The 19,290-nt window shown below is 42.7% G+C and overlaps 1 protein-coding gene across 1 annotated transcript in view; it reads left to right on the forward strand.

Annotated features, from left to right (window-relative positions):
* Positions 1-19,290, forward strand: part of LOC311494490 (cadherin-4-like) — a 247,918-nt gene that overhangs the window by 170,666 nt on the left and 57,962 nt on the right. Inside the window, exon 4 of the mRNA XM_084553559.1 lies at positions 13,682-13,879. Within this exon, the coding sequence (XP_084409685.1) occupies positions 13,682-13,879 (198 nt within the window). The remainder of the gene's footprint in view (positions 1-13,681; positions 13,880-19,290) is intronic.

The following is a 19,290-nucleotide window of genomic DNA, read 5'->3' on the forward strand; positions in this document are numbered from 1 at the left end:
GGGGTTTCTAAAATAACAATTTCAACAGTTATGATTTCAACTAATAGCTACTATTAGTATAATAACATACCTAAGTTTCAACATTCTTTAACTTCAACAATTGGTTAAAAGAGAGATAATACTTTTAAAGATAGCCACTTGATGGCAATGTTGATCCATCCTTACTGTGACAAATTATGTGAATTTGGGCTAGCATTATCGTACAAGGATCAAAATCGTCTCATTGTGATCGTAAGCACTTCCTGAACAATAATATATAACTTACCAGGTTATTACATTTTCGATAGTCGTATTATAAAACTTAGGCTCTTTTTAGAGAGGAGAAATAATCAATCAGAGTCTGGTTCTGAGGAAAGAAAGTTATTTACGACCGGCTTATCAGTGTTTCGCTCTCTTGGTCATTCCAAGAGAGGGGGGGCAAAACCTGTTAAAATGGTATGTTTGCATGTGTCTCTGAAAAAGGAAAATTAGTACATCACAAGTTTAAAACATAATTGAACATCACATTAAGGTTTCTAGACTTTGTCCATTCGAATCCAAAAAGGTGAGTCTTTCATTAAGACCCCCCCTTTTGTTCCTGGGATCTTGTTGATGTCTCCTCAAGTGGAAAGAGGAAGATTAGAAGAAGAAAGAGGGTGTGAAATTCCAGAGAACGGTAAATCTGTCCCCTTGTGGCTCAGATGACGTCCAGAGCATCAGGGAGGTCCGATAGCGCGGGCCTGTACCACGTTCGGACATGGCACATTTATGGCTAAGGTGAAAAAGGTTGATCTGTTAGAAGAGTTCTTCTGCAAAACAACTTCGTAAATTTAAATTCCAGAGAGGGGAAGAATTGAGAGGACCACAGGTTCCTACATATCCCCCACTCGATTCGAATGATCGCTGTCCAGGGATCTTTCGGATCGACAAGATGGGACCTGTTGTCATCGAAGGGACGTTGACTTGATAACCACCTTTAAGACCAGAGTTGGTGTTTTTTTTTTTTTTTGGAAATATCAGTGAAAAGGGATCTAGTACAGGGTCACTATCTAGTCCTAACTGAATTTCTGAATCACTTGGTTATCTAGGATGCTAGCTCTAGGATGGCGGGGAATAATATGTTTTACTCTAGGGATCTAGGAATAAGATATGGGGAAATCTTACTAATGGCTAGGCTGTCCATTGAGGATCTCTCGCAACATATCTGTCATTTGCATGCTAACCAGTTGTGTATGAGCATAGTCAACAGACACAATTGAGAAAATAGAGACTATCGCACGGATAGTCTTGCTCAAGGTTTCACTATAAGCATTAACCACCAGAATGGTGCTCTTCAATGATTGTATTACAGTTTGCAACTCGTTTCGTTGTCTGTACATTTGTGCTCTTATGTCTGCAATCGGACATAATTCCAATGAACCATTTAGGTCTCTCAACATACCCATTCAGTTTTGATGGTGTGACAGTGAACTTCTGCAACCGCAGCGACATGAGAGCGTGTCTGCTTTAGCATGTTCTATAACTTACTTGTTCCATTTCTTACCAGCCCAGCTGGTCAGATCAGTGGTGGTAGGAAAGTTTTTCCTACATACCTTGCGAGAATTCATCTTAACAAATAAAATTTTGGGTGTGCAGTCGATAATTGGCGATCAGCCAAATTATCTTTATGAAAAGAACACACATGGATAGGGTTCTGTTAAATGTATAGAGTTGAGCCCAAAAGGGAACTGTGTTGTGTGAGGTGTTTGACCCCCACTTGTAGCTAATTGATTATGTCGATTTTAACTTGGCAAGTAAATCGAGGTTGGTGGATTAGGATAGGACACCTATCTTACAATTAATTTTAGTAGTTTAGGTTAACAGCAATCTTATTTGTTTTAATTTTTTCTATCGATTGGCACCCTTGGGTGTTTAAATGTTTCTCATCGTTTATGACCTAATTAGGACGTTGGAGTCCCCGACAAGTCCCATGGGGTTTTTGTGTGGTTTAATCTGGTTGCGATTAACCCATTTGAAGGTTGGCTCTTTTTGACCTTTGCTAACCTTGATTTGGTACACGGCGGAAGAGACTTGGTCCCCCACTTGTAATTTGTTATGGAACGCTTTTTGGTTGTAACAGGCCTTGCATCCTTCTGCACTCTTGTCCAAATTTTTCTGGGAAAAGGCGAAGGTGGCTTTGAGGTGAGCATTTAGGTTGGTCATATACTGGTGTGTTGTATATCCCGTTGCAATGTTGGTCTCTTCTGGCTGGTAGAGCAGGTGCTGTGGAAGCATTATCCGTCTATCAGTTGTCATTTCAAAAGGTGAGAACCCTGTCACTCTGTGTGGGGTTGCTCTGATTCTTTTGTGGCCTGCGCATGGAGAGTCAAGGGCATACATTGGCATTACCCCCCTGTGGCTCAGAGGCACCACGAACCCAGGAGAAGTGAGTGCATCGGAGACATGGACAAGAAGGCCCTTGATGATTCGAGGAGCATAGACAACTGGGGTGGGAGGGTGGGGAAAACATCCAGTGTCAAGTATCCAGGGGTACCCATCAGGGGCACCTGTTTTGGCCAAAGTATCTGGTAGGTCCTTGAGCTCTTTGCTTTTGAACGGTCTTCTAGCAGGTATGTGCGGGTGGCGTTCGTTGGCCAGCTGGCTCGCTTCAGGAATTGTTTTCCCTGATTTCATGTCATCATGGTCAGGAAGGGTGGTTTCACCTCGTACTCCTGTCTGAGACCATGGAATGTTTTTGATCGTGTCCATTTGAGCAGTAAGTCTGACAAGTACATCACTGCCAATGTGGACAGAGTGTGGTAGGTCAGGAACGACCAGAAAAAGATGATTCAGCTCCCTTTGGTTCCATACCACCTTTAAGGTGCAGATCCCGTCGGCGGTCGCTATCGCCTGAGGTGTGGGATCTAAAGGGAAGCGGAAAGATTTCTTCACAAACGGAAGATTTGGATTTGTCCGTGACAAGGACTTATACAGCTCTCGGCTGATGGCTGATTTATCAGTCCAGGGGGTCAAGATCACATCGTTGACATCAGCATCTTCAAGTTTGATGCCTTTTACTACCTGAGGGCAGTAGTTGTGTGCCTCAGGAGAACTGGTTAATGTGCACAAGAAAGTGTCTTGTTCAGACAGAAGTTCTTCTTTGGGCCACAAGGGTGGTGGCTGGATGTTGTTCGTTTCTTCTGACACTTCATCAACCTCGGTTGATTGTATCGTGTCAGGTAGGTTGTCACATGTCAAGGTCCTTGTCTCAAGGGTGTAGCACTGAGCTGCAGTGGCATGGGAAAGAGAAATAGGCAGAGGTCGACGGACCTGTGCCCAGATCTTCAAACGCTTGAAGTCAATCAGTGGTTCAAACCGGTTAAGGAGGTCTTTACCGATTAGAAGAGGAATGGTGTCAAGGGGAGACACATACACGGGGTGGATAAGGCTCATTGGTCCTATAGTGAAGCGAATCACTGCCATGGCCTTCAAGACGGTGCTTGTGGAAGAATATGGTTGAGCATCAAGAGAACAGCTCTGCAATTTCAAGTTCTTGTTGGATTGGTGTGTTACCATTTGCAACTTGTCGAAAAGCGCTGATGACATCAAAGTGATATCTGCACCAGTGTCAAGGAGTGCTTCATGTTCAAGCTCGTTTTCAAGTGTAGTAGGCAAGTAGAATTTTCGAGCGATTCCTTTTTCTGTGAGGTGGCACAAGAACTGTTGGAAAGGTGGCTCACCTTGAGTGATCAAAGAGTCCTCCTTGAATGGTTCTTCTTTTGAGTCCGACTGGACCACCAGAACTGCACTAGGAGGGGCTGTTTTCTTTCTCCCTGCGTCTGATTGTTCATGCGCACTGGTTGAGAGTGTTGGGGCCTGAGTCTGAGGCAGCACCTGCTTAGTTTCTTCGGGGCCCAAGTAGACTTCTTCCACAACGACGTTTGGTTGGTCGTCTGGATTCTTCTGAGGAGAAGGTTTTGGATTTGCTGAAGCTACAGAAAAGACGTCGACCTTCTTTTCTTCCTTGAATATATTTTCAATCATTTGCCTGATGGCTTCAAGATCTTTCTTGGTCAGACCTGATTGATTATACTTACCGTCAGTGCTGTTTCTCTTTTGTTGGCTAGTTCGCCTGTTCTGGTCTGTTGCTTCCTCATCAGAGGAGCTCTGATCATGATGTTGCTGGTCCCTAAAGGGAGTGTTTCGAAAGTCACGTGGATCATGTCCTCTATTAGCACGAGGTTGGCGGTCCTTCCACTGGTTACGTGGGGGCCTGTCTCGGCGGAAATCAGGAGGCTTCCGATTTCTCTCAAAGCGTGGTTGGTTCTGACCTTTGTCAGACCAGGATGACTGTGAATGCCAGCGATTTTGCTTCTTTTGTTGAAAGGAAGGATATGGCCTGGTGACAGGTTGACATGGTTCAGCAGGATTCGTGGTGGGCTGCGAAGGTGCTCTCTTCGGAGCTCCTTCTAACTCCAAGGGAATTGACCTGGTTTTGATACTCAGGATGTGGGGTTCTGATGGTTTGCCCATGTTTTCCTTTTGTTTTGCAAACCCTTTCATGGCTAGTTCACGCAGTTGGCGACTAGTGAGGGTTTTTTGGACATGCCATGACTCCGAGGTGATGGCAAGTTGAGGGATGGAGGTTTTGCACGAACAGAGATTTGAAGTGCATTTCTTCTTCCATCTGTATATCGTTTCTGGAACCAAAATAGGCTTCGTGGAGCCGCTGATAGTATTCGTGGGGAGATTCTTGTCTTCCTTGTTTGACAGCTAGAGCAGCTGCGAGACCTGTGTGTGGCGTGTAGCCAGAGAATTCCTCTTTTAGTACCTCGCAGAGGCTTCCATATCTTTCCTTGACATGGTGAGGTTGTCGCTCGATGAATCTGCTAACTCGATGATTTGAGGTTACCTTGATTAGATAGATCCTGTCATCAGTTGTAGCATTTGGGAATTTCCTCAAATAGAACTCTATGTCTTTAAGGTAAGCATCAGTGTCATGAGTTTCACCAGCTTTGGGCTCAAAGCGGGTTATGTTGCGGGCAATCTTATCCAGGTCTCTGTCGGAAGGACCTTGTGAATGATAAGTGTCCGAATATGAGTGAGGTTTAGGGGACAAGGTCTCCCTAAACCGGTCAGGTATAGCTGCGCTAACCCGAGTGTGAAGGTTGAGAGCTGGGGGCGGCGGAGGATGAGGAGAGGGACGGTCTCCCTGAGTGTCCCTGTGGTGTGTTTCTCCACTTCTTTTGTCATGGGATGTTGCACCCAAAGCTTCTTTCTGGTGTAGGCCTAACTCAAGAGAATATTCTAACTTTCTTTTAACCTCTTCCAGCTCTGTCTCTGTCCTTGCTTGTTGTCGTCGGGATTCTCCAGCATTATCCCGGACCTCTTGTAGTTCTTGCTTCAAGTGGAGGAAGCGATTTTTCTTAAATTCTCTAGCTCGGTCGTGAACTTTGAGTTTAATCTTCAGGTCTTTTATTTCATTTAGTGCGTCTTTAAAACAATTGTCAGAATGGATGAGAAGTTTACTCAACTCTTGAAGCTGATCTTTTGTTTCCGCTAGCTCCTGCTCGCGGTATTGGAGGATTTGTTTGAGTCTAGTATTCCTACTTTCAAACTCTGTACCTTCGTCGTCCGACGATTTATTTTCTACCCCCCTTTTGGTGTTACATTGAGATTCTAAGTCATCGTTGCGTTCCTTTGCCGCAGTTAAAGACTGTTTAGTCTCATCAAGTTGTCTTTTGAGGGCTTTATTATCTTGTCGCTGGGTTCTTATTTTAGTTTGGCTTTGCTCCAACAATTTTGCTGACTGTTTAAGTTGCGCTGCCATAACAATAGCCATGCTTCCTAACATCTTAGTTAGATCTTTATCTTTAAGTTTTTCAGTTAAAGCTCGGCACACGAGCACAGACATTATTTCTTCTAGATCAGAGGGATTTGTTTCTTGGATCTGATTTACATATCCAGGCATTAATTTGCTAGTCAGATCGATCAATGCTGAATCTAGGCTCTCGGAGGGATTTCCTAAACTGGAGGGAAAGGATCCGGTTGGGTCCTCCATGATTAGTTGTGGTAATTTTGAAACTTACAGTCAGTAGTACTTTGTGTCACAGCAGTGAGTAACTCTAGGGTGGAGAAACATGGAAAAATTAAAAAGAACTCGAATGAGTAATTTTAAGAAAATTAGAAAAGTTTACTTTTTTTTTTATTAATTTTTTTTTTTATGATAGAATAGATTAAGTAATTAAATCTGGATTTAATTTCAAATTAAATTTCAATAGCCTGTAAGTGTGTTAGCACACAGTGGCTTTAGCTTAAATGAGAATCTGTAAACACAGAAACATATAATGTGTTTAGGAGTTAGCAATTTCCAAATAACATTGATAATTTATATATCTTCAAACATGTAATCAAACAAACTTAGTTTAGTGAATTGGATTAATAGTATATCTCAAGGGAGTTCAGTTTTTAGTTTTTTTTTTAACAAAACCACTAGTTTTTAGTGATGGAGTAAGTTAATTTAGGCTCTGTCTATACAAGCTCAGACCTTCCATGTTTGCAAGTCAAATGCAATTAGTCAACTCAACCACCAGAGGCGGTGTCGTTTATTTTACTCTACAGATGTAGGGAAGTTACGTCTACAAATGTAGGGAAGTTACGTTTTAGGCGTCACGAGGGGGCGTTTTAGCTCCGCCCACTGAAAGATCGCCCTGTTCAAACAGAATCTGATCCAGTGTCAGTTTGGGCACGACAGGGTTAATTTCTCAGCAGCGAGAAATCCACTTTTCACACAACAGAAACTCTTGGGCACGGCGGCCTCCTTTAAAGTTTCAACACAAAAAGTTTTGCAGCTCACCTGGACAGACAACCAGCACAGGGTTAATTCAGCTCGTTTACGAGCACAACTTAGGAGTTATCTACTCCTCTTTTCACAAATACGCGTGTGGTAAGAATTTCGTTACCACAGCAACAACCCGTCTCATCACTTAAGAGGGGAAAATACAGCCTCTTTCACTGTCTTTAAAACAGCTGTTTTGGGTTAGGTAGCTAATCTAACCAGAAAACACAAGAGGGTCTGAATATGTCAAACTTTCTGGAACCTCGCAGCAAAGTGGACTAATATTCAGGGCGACGTTAATCAGTTTTGGAACTTCGCAACAACTGATAACCCACCAACAGGCCTTTTAAAGAGAGCGTGCTTACAACACTCTAGCATGCAAACAGTTCAGAGTCCTGGAAACTCGCAGCGACTCGACTCAGACATAACGTACGGCGACGTTGTTTCATAAAATATTGCTCAATTTTATCCTTGCAAGGTTTCTTTTACACGTTTAAAATAAGGTAGTGACTCAATAAAGAAAGCTCATACACAACCGAAGCACAGCGAACAAGCAGCGATGTTGGATCGCTCAGCTGACACAAGAACGGCATTAACTCTTAATTAATTATCACAGTTAAGTTTTGTCTGTAATATGAAATTACTGCAGAGAAATCAGATATACGTAGCCTCACGCGGATGCGCCATATAATATGTAGGGTAGTCTACACCTTTTAAATGTCTCGTTAGGGCACCACCTCCTGTTATCGTAGGAAGAACACGGTTTAAATCAATTTATCAGTCTCAGTTAAATAATTTGCATATCTGAAGGAGTGAATCCTTTACTACAATTTGTACCAGTCATTCTCTGCCGTAAAATAACATCACAAACAACTTCTTAAGTGTGAACAAATATTTATTTAATAAAGTGACAACTATGAATAAATGAGGGACTAATAGAATATAGGAGTGTAATCAAATGAACGAATATAATAAGGTATGAAATAGTTAATTTCTGGAGCGATGGTGAGAGATGGAGATGTTGTCCTAAACTAAAGGGAATAGATTTGATACCTAATCTAATCAATCTTCTCTAAAAGATGTTAGTAGGGAGTTTCAAAGTAGTGACACCAACTCTTTGTCTTAAGCGGTAGGAACGATTAAGCCTACTTTTGTAGAGTCTTCTCGGCGTCGGTGATGGCGGAGCGTCGGTGTGACGAGATGGTGACGAAGCGGCACAGCTGATGCAGGTCTCTCTTGGACCGGTAGATAGGACTTGTTGCTTAATCTGCAACTCCAACACCCAGCTTTGCTTGAGAGCGCTGTAGGTGTTCAGTCAAAGGATGATGACACTTGGCAATGTCTTTGTATTTGAAGAAAGAAACTGGATCGTCACGTCTTCTTGATGTCGTTGCTATGGCAACAGCTTATTGATTTCTTGATCCGTCGAAGAGATTGGGTCTTTCTCTGATATCCCAGCTGACTACGCTGGCTAACTTATAAACGATGTTGGTTAGTACTTCGGTTCGTAGAGTATAAAAATGAATAAAGCTAGAAAAATATTTAAGTCACTATAAAAATCGTACGTCGGGGAAAACATCCGACGAGAAACAAACAGAGCTTGAAAAGGACCGTATTGTCAATATTCAAGTTGTTCTTAAAGTTACTAAGTATAAACGTGACTAAGTACGTAAAGAAGAAGACTAAGTAAAACGTAAACAGTGGAGAGTTGAAAGTGCGGAGAAAGTGCGGCGGAAAGAGCGAAAGTATAAAAGTCCTAAAAGTGCGGAGAAAGAGCAGCGTCTCTCTGGTTTTATGAGTTAATTATTCAGGGCGTGTTTTGGATCGGGTTTCCAGAATCTTCGCGCGGAAAGAGAAGAGAACGCCTTCTCTTTTGTCTTGAGGTGTCTTATTGCCTGATCTTCTTAACCTATTTTATATTACTAAATTTAATCATTCCATCACTCATCATGGCTCGTTAGCAATGTTTTCCGTATGCGACAACACTCAACATTACAACATGACAAGATGACGTATCAGAATGACTACATCAAAGTAACTCAAAAGCATCAATAAATTAATAAACTCAAGTTCTCTTTACATTGACATTTTGCTAATAAAAGGTCGGGGTTTCTAAAATAACAATTTCAACAGTTATGATTTCAACTAATAGCTACTATTAGTATAATAACATACCTAAGTTTCAACATTCTTTAACTTCAACAATTGGTTAAAAGAGAGATAATACTTTTAAAGATAGCCACTTGATGGCAATGTTGATCCATCCTTACTGTGACAAATTATGTGAATTTGGGCTAGCATTATCGTACAAGGATCAAAATCGTCTCATTGTGATCGTAAGCACTTCCTGAACAATAATATATAACTTACCAGGTTATTACATTTTCGATAGTCGTATTATAAAACTTAGGCTCTTTTTAGAGAGGAGAAATAATCAATCAGAGTCTGGTTCTGAGGAAAGAAAGTTATTTACGACCGGCTTATCAGTGTTTCGCTCTCTTGGTCATTCCAAGAGAGGGGGGGCAAAACCTGTTAAAATGGTATGTTTGCATGTGTCTCTGAAAAAGGAAAATTAGTACATCACAAGTTTAAAACATAATTGAACATCACATTAAGGTTTCTAGACTTTGTCCATTCGAATCCAAAAAGGTGAGTCTTTCATTAAGACCCCCCCTTTTGTTCCTGGGATCTTGTTGATGTCTCCTCAAGTGGAAAGAGGAAGATTAGAAGAAGAAAGAGGGTGTGAAATTCCAGAGAACGGTAAATCTGTCCCCTTGTGGCTCAGATGACGTCCAGAGCATCAGGGAGGTCCGATAGCGCGGGCCTGTACCACGTTCGGACATGGCACATTTATGGCTAAGGTGAAAAAGGTTGATCTGTTAGAAGAGTTCTTCTGCAAAACAACTTCGTAAATTTAAATTCCAGAGAGGGGAAGAATTGAGAGGACCACAGGTTCCTACAGATTCAAATATTAAAACAGACCGGACTTTTGTCATATCAGTGAATTGACAGTGTATGCATCAAACTCGTTCTGCCTAATTCTGGTGTTTTTCAAACTCAAGTCCGTGCTTGGTAAGCTGATTACTAAAATACTGTGTGTCCACCATTGACTATTCCTGTAGGTGCAACAATTAGTTCTGAGAGATGTGTAGATTTTTAAGTTGAGTACAGTAATGACTAATCAGCTGTACCACTCCTTATAACCCTTTCTCTTTACCGATTTCATGTATTCTGTTCTATGTGTTTTATTTTAGTCTACTTGACTATTTGACTCTACTTGAAACAAACTCCCTCTGAAAAGTAGTTTGTGTCATAGCCTTCAGTCAAACTTGTTGCTCTCGTTTAACATTTCCTTTAATGTTTCGCATGCTCATTTGATCTAAAGTAATTTTTCACAAATGTCCTTGCTTGGGATTTTTATCCCACACACAATAGCGCACCATTGCGGCGTCTCAATAACACCCCTCAAAAACACAGAGAAGAGCACGATAAGCACAAGCGTGGCACATCAGCACTGAAATACTCACGTTTGGTTAAATGGGAGAAGTTAGATTTTCTTCGCAATTTTTTTTTTGCATCGAAAAAAGTATCGCGAATCGCCCCCTAGTGGCTAGCTGCAGTACAGGTAAGAGGAGTTCGCTAACGCTGACAAAGGCAAAGAAAAAAAAAAACAGAAATGCGGAAGAAAAATTAATATATTAAATAATAATATATTAGGATAAAATAGATTTTATTTTATTTTACGAGAGCATCTAGCCCTCACAGTGTCTACCGAGAAAAATTCTGGCCCTTGGACAAATGTAGTTGATGACCCGTGTCCTATGCAGTGACATTCAAATGAATGAGCCGCAAAACCGCCACAACCTTGTATGAATTAAAGTGGACTGAATAAAGCCATTCAGACAAGATGTAACATACTGTAAGTGCCTATGTCATTTTAATGGGGTGTTTTGGAGGTTGTTTTCAATCAGTGCTTTAGTTTTATAATTATTCTTTCAGAGGGTACCTTTGATTTTCATCAGTTTAAATAGCGATTCATTAGTGTTCCTGCCGCATACATGACAAAGACATGAACTGGGACTTTTGTCGGGGCCTGCTGGAAAAAGTGTGTGCTTTGTGCATTTGTTTTACCTGCTGGTACACCATCAGCCTAACACAGCCCAGTGCTTGAGGAATCACTGTTAGTGAGACAAGCTGTCAGGACCTACTGTCTGGGAGGAGAGACAGAGAAAAACAATAACACTGCAAGAAGAGGGCAAGGGGGAGCAAGGGATAGCTCGGGGGAACGTGATTGAGAAAGAGACTGAAGCTGATGCATAGCTTCAGCAATGATGTTCGTGACTGAATTCTTGACATGTTTTTACTGGCTTGTAACCCTGAGATATGTTGGTAAAGTTACCTTAGAACATTTCTCCAGATTGTCAGTATAAAATAGCCTTTAGATCTCTGTATAAAGCACATTTACTTAGAGACTGAAATACTAAACTGGCTCTACTAAGGAAGTAAATCTGCATGTGTCCAGCATATTTGATTATTTCCTCTTAACTAGACTGGGGAAACATAATTAAAGCTCTCTTCCTCTTTCTTCAATTACTTTAGCTTTTTTCTACACACTGTTAATCCTCTGCATTGAGGCAGATTCTTTTCATCTGTACTTCCACATAAGGACATTCATTTAGATTGGTGAGATGCTTCGTCTAGATTCGGCATCTGATGTAGCCGCTCTGACTCATGGATGAGTTAATGTTCATGAGCAGGTTGAAAATGGGCTCCCTTCAAGTTCCTTATTTGAGCATCTTTCAAAAAGACAGGTTTGTGGTGGTCATTTCTCTCTGCCTGCGGGGCGCGTGTGTATGAGGGAGGTGTGTGATGGGTGGCATGCTGCATGATTGAAGCGTGTGTCTGGGACTCAGCTGTCACTGTCTGCCGAAAGACCTCGTAAATCCAGCTGCAGACATGCTCTCTGTTAATAGACTTTTTATGCCTGTACCTGAGTTTATGGCCTTTTTCTTATACACACACACACACACATTTAGATCAGCTCTGTCTTGCTCAGGTCTGATCCTCGATGGCATGAATTGCTGTTCATATCCCATAGTTCAGACAGTGACTGTACACTAGCAGAGACACTTTGTGTTTTACGGCTCCTATGAGTGATGTTTCTTTTATGTTGATTAATTTGAAAACTTCATTAAAGCCAGCGTGAGTGCTGTGACGGCCAAAAACTAAAGAGGGAGTTTAGTGGTTATTTATATAGTGCACAGACAGGAAGCAGCTAGCAGGGATGTGGCGACAAGAAGCCATGGAATGTAAATTAAATGAAGTCAGTTGTCGTGATGAAAGGCAAAAAAAATGAAAAAACTTTTGACAAGGCAAAGTGGGTTGGTATCAAGTTGAGCTCAGCTTTGAGATGATGCAATTTAGGTGGCAACCAATGGGAGCAATTGATATGGCTGACTGAGACACGGTATGATGCCAGAGACATAATTGGTGGACGTTCTTAACCACAAGGGACCAGTGGCAGTGAGAGGAGCTAGCACTGCCCATATGGAGACATATTCAGGTTCTGCTTCTTTTACCTTAAAACATCTGGGGTGGGGAATATACAAGTTACCAAGGCAACCAGAGTCTGGATCGTCCACTCGCGACCAGCTGTCAGCTATAAAGTGACTGGCGATGAGTTAACCGCTTTAAAGGATACAAGTTTTGGACACAGTGAACTACTAACCCACACATATGAGCGCTAATAAGAAAAGGATAAGGCTATGTAAACTGAGAAATGTGATTATTTTTTTTTTAATGTCTGGTTTGCTTGGAATTTGCACTTAGTTTGTATGTCTTGAAAAAACAATGTTCTCCTAGAGGCATTTCTCATAGGGAAATTGAAGGTGTTGCTGACTTTCTGCAATCCAAAGCACATAATGTTATTAATTAAAATGTAAGAAAAACACCTTTTTGAAATCTGAATTCAATGAAACAAAAGCAAGGCTCATTGCTTTAGTTTCTTTGAATTGCTGCCACTTAGTGATTCTTATAGGTTTTCTCTTAGCATTAGAAGGGCTTAATATGAAGGTCTTATTCAGCAGCCTTAGCGGCAAGGAGGTTTGTGAATGATCCTGCTCTGTTGCCAAGCTTCCCTGTGTCCAGTTACGTGAGGAAAGACCAACTATCAGTCAACAAGTGGATGAGGGGCTCAGCGACTGGCTGAGTGAGCGGATGAATGAATCTGTGTGCGAGTGGGTCCATTAGGTGAATCTAATTCAAAAACACAGGACGCGTGTTCTGCACTTTGTTTCCATGGCGACGTCATGCATACTCCACAGAAATACTGAAGGTTGCAAAAACAAATAATGAGTGCACACGTGTATCTGGTGCTTGTTTTTGCAGTAAATAAATGAATAATCAATGAAGAGATAAATAATAGATGCGCGCGTACATGTGTGTGTTGAAAATGTGGCGGCGCGGCGACTCAAGGCACGGGCTGCTCTCCATTAGGATGTAGAAACAGCTATTGTTGCAACACATTTACTTATACGGAGAGGGCTTTCAAAACAAACACAGAATCTAAGCTGATGATGGTTGAGGTTTTTCCAAGCTGCCACGGTTGACCAGTAATCACTAATCATAAAAAAACATAGAGAGCACAGCAGTGAAAACACCCAAATAAAATATTGATCACTGGATGTTGCCAGGTGGCTTACTCATAACTCCTTATTGTCTGAAATTTTTTGACATTTCACTATGACCCTGCAGGAATTCACACTTCCCCTTATTTTAACTCGTTTAACAGTGTGAAATGTTTCTTTTTCTCTGTGAATTTCTGCTTTGAGACTGAAAAAACTAGCACATCCATTCTCCTAAACAAAGCCTTGTGTTGTCTTAAAGGTCACAAAGGAAGAGGGGAAAGTCGGCGAGAGGAGAGACAAGAAGGACGCGTTCCAACCACCACCTACTGTCATCAGGTTCTCGGGGTCCGCCGTCAACGGCACCAGGGGTCTACGAAGGCAGAAGCGGGACTGGGTGATCCCGCCGATCAATGTGGCAGAAAACTCTCGAGGACCGTTCCCTCAGATGCTCGTCAGTGTAAGTGACAGATCTGATTGGACGCATCGCTGATTTGTTCTCAATTTACAACCAAGATTTCTTGAGGGCACTTCACAGCTAACGCTGATTGCGGACATGCGTAATGGACGGTGATAAAGCGCGGAGATGCATTAGCATAACTAGTTTGTTCTCCTCTTCCTTGCAGATGATTGTGTTGTGTTCCCCTGATGCAATTATAGCCACAGAATATTGAGGTGTTTAAGCAGGCCGGCCTGACCCTGAGAGGCTTCCCCTTTAGACTCAGAACAGCTAAGCAGCTAAACTCTCCCACATTGTCAGGTCCATCGGGCTCACATTGAAACGGATGATTATTTCTTCCCCTTTATGCATCCTTTCTTTCCTTAATCTGCCATTTCAGAAAGGTTCCTCCAGGTTCAATACTATTTTTATTGCTCCTTTATAAGAATATAATTTGTCACAGAATCTTAACTGAAGCTATAACTCTGGGCCTCCTGAGATATAAGAGGAAAGTGAGGAATTATTCTATTCTTAAACCCAGAAGAGAAGGACAGTTGTTTATTCTCTGATTCCCATTCAGCACAGTTTAAAACTTATACGAATCAGAAATAAAAACATGGCGCTTGACCCAACCGCAACCTCATCCCGCATATGTGTCCCCTGTGTGTAACCTTGTCAAAAGAACTAAGAACATAGACGTAGTAACGCCTCAACTTGTGCCCTCACTTGCCATTCAAGAGTGGGAAGTGGCAAAATCGACTGACAGCATATTTCATTTCTACAAAAGACTTGAGTTTCCGATAAGGCTAACACATAAGCGCACCGTGTTGAATGTTAGAGGTCGAGGCTGCGTGCCCGCCGAAGAACAGAAATGTTCATGAATAAATAAACGTTTGTGTAAATGTTTTGTTGTGCAGGCTTGACTTGCGGAGTGCTTAAAATTCTGAGATTCTGTCACAACAGGCTGTGTGGTTTGTCTCTCTCTCTCTCTCTCTCTCTCTCTCTCCCTCTCATAGCGAAGCCGTAGATTCGAAGCTTGCGGTGCGAACTGTAATTCATCAAAAAAGCAGAAAAAAAAAATAAATAAAAAGAAGACTGCTGCTTCATTCCCCGCTCTTTCGTTCCTTCTCTCTTTATCTGGAATATCTAGCCATCAGCTTTTCCTCGCTGTTTACAAAACTCTCACAGTTTATCTCTTTCGGGTTTTAAATTGTGCAAAAGAAGCGTTTTTTTTCTCTCCCTCTCTCTCTCTTTTGTTTCTGTTCTTTGTTTTTCAGCCATGTTTCATCCCGTCTCCAGGGAAAAGCCAGGGGAGTTACTTGAAGGAAACTTTTTTTTTTTTTTTCATTCTTCTTCTTTTTCATTGTGAAACAAAAAAAAAACCATCAAGTCAAAGAGGGGAGAGTTTATTTTGGAGTTGGAGTGCCTCTACAGCTGGAGTGTGTCCCATCAGCCTGGCACAGTGCGGCGTTCTCGTCTGAGCCTGCTGAGCCCTTCAGTCGTGCTGCACCAGCAATAAACTGGCCAGACAGTTGTGCTGTTTTCCTGAGCTGGTCAGAACCAGAGGAAGAGAGAGAGAAAGAGAGAGGGGATGGGGCAAAGGAAAAGAGAGAGGATATCAAAAGAACATTTGGAAGTATAGTGTGCAGCCAAACACAATTCACTTTGCGCAGTAAATAGGTCCGTCAGGGGCTGGTGGATTGCTGAGAGTTGAGCGCTGAGAGCAGAGGAGAAGTGATGCGTGCTGATGCCTCTGTTGTGCTCTCAGGTTCCCGTCTTTCTCTTTAATGATGACTGGAGGGCAAGCAAGGCCATACTGAGAACTAGAGATTTTAACAAGGAGACGGCATGAGGATGATATTGCCACACTTATTGTTTATGTGTTTAGTCCATTTAAGAACTCCTTTAGTCTTCTGTTGAAAATTGAGGCTTCCATCAAAACGCTCTCAGCAGATCAAAGATGGAGCGCATTTCACATTTCGCCACCAAAAATGCAGAACATTGAGGTTTTTCTTTCCACTCTCACATTTAATATGTTCATCATTTCTATATGAAAGCCTCCACAGAGCAGTGCTTGTGCAGTCTTTCTGTCTCCCTCCAATTGTGCCATCGCTCAGTGCTCTGAGTGCTGTGGCTGTGTGATGCCTCCCCTAATGGCCTGTGAAGTCGGTCCCTTTCCTAATGGGCTGTTCTGTCATCCAACACAGCACTGAGTGACATGCAGACAGCGGCCTTCTCCGCCATCCCGCCACTTTTCTCCCTGCCCTGAACCAAGTTGCCATCAGTTGGACAGGTGGGGTGACAGCAGCCCTCACCTGCAACTCCGCCGGTCTGCAGCACTGTCACTTTGATCAGGCCGGCACAGGATCGGGCAGGTGTCAGGACAGAGGCGCTACTGACTGGCCTCTGAGCTCGCAGCCTGACATGGCCTGAGAGAAATGTTGACTGCTTAGGTAAAGTCTTGGCAGAACTGTACTTCCATCGGCCTCTAAAGCCGAGACATTGTCAGAGCTCAGTGGGGTGTTATTGACTGCATTTTATTAATAGCAGCACTAAAATAGTTCCTGGAGAACCCTATGCCCTTCAACTGTACATCAAGACATTGTGTGCATGGTATACACCAATCATGCATAACATTATGACCACCTTCATTGTGTAGGTCTCCCTTGTGCCTCCAAAACAGTTCTTCTGATTCGTCAGAGAATGGACATGGACCTTCTGAGGGTGTCCTGTGGTGTCTGGTCACAGAATGTTGTTAGTGGGGGCCTTTGGGTCCTATGGGTTGAGGGGAGGGGCCTCTGTGGATCAGGCTTGTTCCAGTGCATCCCACAGATACTTGAGGAGTTTGGGATCTAGTGAATCTGGAGGCCAGGTCAACACCTGTTTTTCATGTTTTTTGAGATGTTCCTAAACCGTTTTTATGTGTGTGCCTGTGTCAGGCTGCATCCTGCTGCTGCCATCAAGGAGTGTCATTGCTATGGGGTGGGGGTGCCTGGTCTGGTCTAGGTAGGTGGTACACGTCTAAGTAACATCCACACAAACGCCAGGTCCCAAGTTTCCCAGCAAAACATTGAATTGTCACAAGATGCTCAGTGTTATTTACTTCTCCTGTCAGTGGTCATAATGTTGTGGCTGATCGGTGTAGGTGGCTTAATATTACACCTTGTCCGCCTCTAGTGTAACAGATTTTTACAGATAATGGACAGCAGCCCAAGCTAAAAGACAAAATGGAAGACTGGCAAAAACTGGAAAGAAAACAAAAGAAAATACAAAAAGAGAGGAAGAAATCCAGACGCACTATAACAAAGAGTGAAGAGCGTCATTTTTCACAATAAACAGGTGTTCTTTGTCCTTCTCTTTCTTCTGTGGCCAAACAGCCATCAATAGTATGTAAGGGACATTGATTTTTCACAGGGGCTTTTTGAAACCTTCCATTGATCCACACACTTCTCCAACGGCAGAGAGGCATCGATTTCTTTTGCACGGGTAAATAAAGACTCAACGTAACCGCCCCCACCCTTTACCCATCCAATCCCTTAACCTCACATTCGAACAGCCGTCAGCAAGAAAAAAAAAAAAAAAAAAAAAGACAATTTAGACAAGGAGTAAGACGCTGTAGGAATACATGTTTGTCCAGTAAAAGGCCTTTTTCATTGTGCTGTTTGCTGACAAAATAATAGAGAGAGTACGAAAGGTGGTTTTGGCCTGTCAGGGTTGGTGGTTGCTGTCAGGTAGGGTTATGGTACCACAATGAAAAGAGAGTTTCCAAATCCAATGCCTCTGTTTGCACAGTCCACACACTGTAGACCGGTCAGTAGATGAAACATCTGAAGGAAGGAGAAACTTTGGGAAGTACGCTTTTTTTGCTTTCTTACTGAGTTTCAGCTACAGCCAAAGACAACTGGCCTCGGTTGGCGTGTAGGCCGAGACGGGTTACGTTACTGCATAGCTAAACAAAACGTGAATGTGATTTGAGAACAAGCAAGCTTTCAGCGGTGCTGGCATGCAGATTTTATTACCTTTGGACGGAGCCAAGCTAGCGGTTTCCCCTGTTTTCTTTAAGCTGTTTTTTTATACCGAGCTAGATCGGTTGTTAACATTGGACAAAACAGTGTATAAGCGTGTTTCTCAAAATGTCAAATAACAGTAACAAGCATACATTGTGACTTTTAGATCTGCTGGTCAGCTTTTTTTTCGTCTGACTGGCTAAGGTACACGTAGGTATCTTTAGTAGATAGAGCTATTACATCTCAAATCATTTAGTCTCTTGTCTCTCTTATATCATTCCTTTTCATCTGATTGTTCATCCATTGCATCATTTTCCCCTCTCGTCCTCTTTTTCTACCTGTCTTGCATTGTCGATTTGCTCTCACACCTCCTCTGCTCTGGGTGATATTTGAGTGTTTTGTTTAACGGATATTATCTCGAGAAAGAAGACGTTTAGTTTTGCGAGCCGGACCCAGGGACGGGAGTAGGGGCCGCAATTTCGGCTAAACTGTTGTTTTATTGGATAATATTTCTTTGGAAGAACATTTTTCTGTCTCCCAGCTGTCCTTCAGACGGAGAAGCCAGATATTCCGATAAAGTGCGCTTGGGTCTCTCAATAATCACAGGACATTATATTGACAGGCATGCCGTGGAGAGAAACAGCAGGAGCAGGCCAGATAAATGGGTGTGCTTGTCTAAAGGCCTTTATCGACTGATATGACAAAACTTTTATTTGATATCCCACACTTATTCAGCATTTGTGTCAGTGATTTGTTGTAGGCATTTATTTCCTGGTAGTGGCTTTAAAACCTCCTGCATGTTAAATAGTGCACAAAATACAGAGATTTGTACCGGATTCTGTGTGTGTTGCCGTGCATCTGTTCGTGTTTACGGCGCTCGCTGCAGCACCTGTGCTCCATTTTCTACATCTCTCTCCACGGAGCATGTTGAGAGAAGCGTTTTTCGAGCAGAATGCGAGAACTCCCGTGCAAACCCCCCGCACCCCCACCCCCCTCGAGGTGTCTGCTTTCTCTGCGTACATTTACCAGTGATTAATGACTGCTCCGCTTCACTGACAGACACGGCAACAACAAAAACACCAGAAAGACAGGCAAAAAAAAAAAAAAAAAAAAAGAAGAAGAGAAGCGGGAACAAAACGCACGATACTGTACGAGGGAGCTGCGTTGCATTAGACGGTTTGAGGGAGGAGGGGAGAGAGAAACGGGTGGGTGTGATCAAGAGCAAAAAGGGAAACAGAAAACAGCGAGAGAGGGAACGCAGGGCTAGACCGGGACCAGAGGCACGTCTGTGTTTGTGTTTAGGTCTGATAGGCTTCCTGGAGAGCTGCTGTTCACGGCCTCTTCCCTTGAGTCTAATGAAGCCTTCTGGCATCTGCCACCCCACCACCCGGCCAACACCAGCACTGCACTGCCCCGCAACCCTCC

The sequence above is a fragment of the Chelon labrosus genome (genome assembly GCF_963514085.1).
Source record: "Chelon labrosus genome assembly, chromosome: 10".
NCBI lineage: Eukaryota > Metazoa > Chordata > Actinopteri > Mugiliformes > Mugilidae > Chelon > Chelon labrosus.